Source organism: Triticum aestivum, chromosome 1D (assembly GCF_018294505.1).
Source record: "Triticum aestivum cultivar Chinese Spring chromosome 1D, IWGSC CS RefSeq v2.1, whole genome shotgun sequence".
NCBI lineage: Eukaryota > Viridiplantae > Streptophyta > Magnoliopsida > Poales > Poaceae > Triticum > Triticum aestivum.
Window position 1 is genome coordinate 488,099,322 of NC_057796.1, and position 3,863 is coordinate 488,103,184.

The 3,863-nt window shown below is 50.5% G+C and overlaps 1 protein-coding gene across 1 annotated transcript; it reads left to right on the forward strand.

The window, feature by feature from the left end:
- Positions 1-433: 433 nt before the first annotated feature.
- LOC123178398 (uncharacterized) lies at positions 434-1,319 on the forward strand. The gene has a single exon (XM_044591449.1). It carries the CDS (start codon positions 547-549, stop codon positions 1,024-1,026), a length of 480 nt encoding a protein of 159 aa, XP_044447384.1. The 5' UTR covers positions 434-546; the 3' UTR covers positions 1,027-1,319.
- Positions 1,320-3,863: the final 2,544 nt, after the last annotated feature.

The window sequence follows — 3,863 nt, forward strand, 5'->3', positions numbered from 1 at the left end:
AAGCGATCCAACCCACAGAGCACGGGTGACGGGCCTACACTATGGTTCTTTTGACCCTTCTTTTTGCAGAAACTTTTAATAACATGCTGCCCCACAAAGATCAGTGAAACATCGAGCGAAAAACTTTCATCTCAAGGTGGAGTGGCTACACTGTGTATTCCCATTTCACATGACCATTATTTTTTGAGAAACAAAGAACTTTTGAGAATTCCGAGGACTTGACTATTTGGATGGTAAAAAAAGATAAAGGGCAGACAAAAAGGCCGGAGGTTGAGTCAAAGATGGAAGAGCGTGCCATGCATGCATGCAAGCCAAAGCCGCTCGCTCCAGCTTTCCTTCACATGAATCAAAGCTACGTACGTATTGGTAGCTGGCGCGGTCAGTCAAACCAAACCCCGAACATCCCGCGCTCGCGCACCCCGATAAGTTCGACCACTCCATCCTCTGCTGCTCACTCGCACTCAACAACCTGGACTGCTTCCTCTCCCCGATCACATCTCCAGACCACCGGATCGCGCGCGCGCCGCCAGGTACCGAGCGCCGGCCATGGCGGTGCATGGCGGGTACACGGAGCACTTCGTGGGCAGGGTGTCCAGCCTGGCCCGCCGCGTCTCCCGCGCCACCCGCCGCCTCCTCCGCCACCGCCTCCGCTACGGCGTCAGCGCCTCCTCCTCCTCCTCCTCATCGCGCAGGAAGACGCGACCCGTCGTCGACCCCGCCGGCAGCGGCGGCGGCGGCGTCGCCGAATCGCGGCGGCAGCCGGCGGGCGGCGTTGTGCCGGCGGCGGACGGCAAGGGAGACGTCGCCGACGCCGACGCCGAGAACGAAGAGGACGACGGCATCTGGCGGCGCGCGATCCTGATGGGGGGCCGGTGCCAGCCGCTGGACTTCGCGGGGGCGATCCACTACGACAGCTTCGGCCGCCGCCTGGCGCGCCCGCCCTCGGCGGCGCCGCGCTGCGCGTCGTCGCTGTCGTGCCGCTCCTCCGACAGCCTCGCCACCTACCTCGAGACCACCGAGGTGTGATCCATGGACGGGGCTGCACGCCGTCGATCTGCTTCTTCTTCTTCTTCTTCCGTCGTTCGATTGCTGCTCCGGCCCGCCCGAATCATAAGAGAGAGATGTGTGGCGATCGCGCGTTGCTAGCTACAATAGATTCATTAGCAGTAATTCGGTCTTTCTCTGGCTAGGTTTTTTGTTGATTAATTTGCACATAATGAGTAGAACGATTCTTTCTCGTTCCAATATTTTTTTGACGCGATTGTTTCCGGGCTTATAATTAATGAGTAACAGAAGCACCCGCGTGCGATTTGTTCCTGTCTTCTTCTTCTATTTGTTTCAGTAGAACACACAGTGAATGGCGCAACTTCGATCTACTCGTGTAAAAATCTTGTTGCGCTCTTCTTTTGTTGATCAGTTGGATCACCCGCTTTTTTCTCGGTGCGATGGGTGATGCTCTTGGCAATGTATAGATTTCACCTGTGTTGTCCATTCAAGTTCAACCAACAATGCATGACGGTGAAGTTCTTATACTCCAACTTCAAGAACACACTGCACGCACGGGGAGGCTAGAAAAAAAAAACTTCAACACTGCCCCTTGGATGATACACCATCGATGAGACTTTGCGCCACGGTTGCGGATGAGCGCGTCGGGTTAGGGCTCGAAGCGTTTGTGTTCATGGAACCAAGAGTGAATGTTGGCCTACAATGTTGTGCCCTTTTGCTCTGTGTCATAGATCGGATCGGTGGTAGTGGCCAACCATGCATCACACAACAACTCGTCCTCCCGTATGTTGAAGCTTTCTACTCTTACCCTCTTCTTCAGATCGATAACAAATTCATCCAGATCATCGTCGCCACCGCTCTCCTCCTGCTCTTGTTGTCTCGTAACCCAATCCTACTGTTGTGTGTCCACACCTGGCTGGCCGGACTGGGTGTAGCCCTGTTGCGTGCCCTGCTGGGTGTATGTACTGGACTGGGTGTACGTGTCGGCCTGGGTGGGACCATAGTCATCCACCTGCATGTCCTTGTAGCAACCTCATCCTCCACCTTCGTCACGAATGATCTCAAACATCTCCCTACCTGTGTCGTCGTACAACCGCCTTTGCGTGCTTTAGGCATACCAGCGAACAACATGCGGGCAACCATCTACTCTATGCCTGGCACCCGCGTCCAAACAAGCTGTTGCAATGAACAGTCTGAGAAAAGCAGCAGTGTCGCGTTGACGTTAATGATGTAAGGCACTTGCCCAGCAGCAGATGTAGGGGACTGCCTACCGAGCATCTTGGCGGCGTATTAGTATGGAGCCTTGTAATACTCCAGCCATGGTGGCGTCTGCAGGTGAGCGACAACTGTGGGGGCTCTACGTCCCAGGCTCCGCCCTCCACCACGTGTTCACCCGCACGTCCACCACCACGACCACCACCTCCGCCAATGTCGACCTTCTGCTTCTTGACACTACTAGATATTTCATTATAACCGAGGGTCCAATCACCGTCGGATATTTTTGATCACCGTCAACTATTACTAAAACCGACGGTACACCGTCGGCCATCTCCCGTCGGCCTTGCTTCATCGGCCATTACAGTAATGGTCGACGGTATAGTCGAGTAATATTATCACCTACGGTAGTAAGCCGACGGTGAGCCGTCGGGCATGTTATTGTGACATGCTGGCTCATTTTAGCCCGACGACATTTATAGCCGACGGTTCCTCGTCGGGCATTTACTCTCCGACGGTTATTGCTTCCCGTCGGTTTTCAAAATAGTCGACGGTACATTTGTCCCGCTGGACTTAGTTATGACCATGAGGAGAACCAAACCGTCAGCTCGTTAGATGGTCGACAATGTATACGGCCTTTCAGGAAACCTGTTAGCCGAGGGTGAGCGAACACCGCCAGGAAACCTGTTAGTCAAGGGTGAGCAAACACCGTCAATTTATAAATTCACCAACAGTCTGAAGTCCCCATCGGCGTTCTGTATAACCGAGACATATTTTCCACCATAGGTCATTACTCACCCCTCATATATTTCTTTCACCAATGGGTGTTTCATTCCATAGCAATAATTCAGAATATTGGCATTCCAACAAATGCATCTCATACACAAGCACAAGGTATTGAGTTGCATCCAAATTGCATTAACCATAATTATCAAATGTCGAATGCAGAACAAAATAGTAACTGAGATTGGCCACATTGTGCATAAGATAAATTGTCAACTAAGACAAATTTGTCCATAAGATAATAAAGTGTTTCAAATATCTAACATAACTACATTTTGGCATGACTTGAATATCATTAGACTTTTATAGCCAATCATCATCATCGCCATCGCCACCGCCATAGCCATAGTCATCCTCATCTCCATAGTCATCATATTCCCCATGGCCATAGTGATCATAGTGCTCATCACCATACAGATCACCCTCGCCATAGTTATCATATCCCCCATTGCCATAGTAGTCATCCTCATCATCATTTCCATGACTCGTACTGCCTCCAGTCCTGCTTCCCATTCCCTAAGTAATGACAAGACTAGTTGTCAATATAATGTAGCTGAAATTTAAGTGACCTACAGGGATCAAACTTAATTGTTCTAATTGACAGGTTATCTGCTAGCTGCTATATAACAGTATGATTATCTAGCATTATGATGCTTATTCACCTTTCGATCCTTCACATGAAATTTTCAGAGGAAACATGAATCAGCAGGAACACATATTCCATACAAATTTTCCAATCACTGTGCATATCTATTTGCGACCCCACTATCAACGGTGTTTACATTTCGCAGTCACATGACAAAGCCGAACGAGTGAACTAACAGACCACTATTGGCTAGTTTGGGCATATAGTAAACTAA

What these genes read in the sequence shown, in the direction of transcription:
- LOC123178398 (XM_044591449.1), top strand. Translation starts at nt 547, where the DNA reads ATGGCGGTGCATGGCGGGTACACGGAGCACTTCGTGGGCAGGGTGTCC.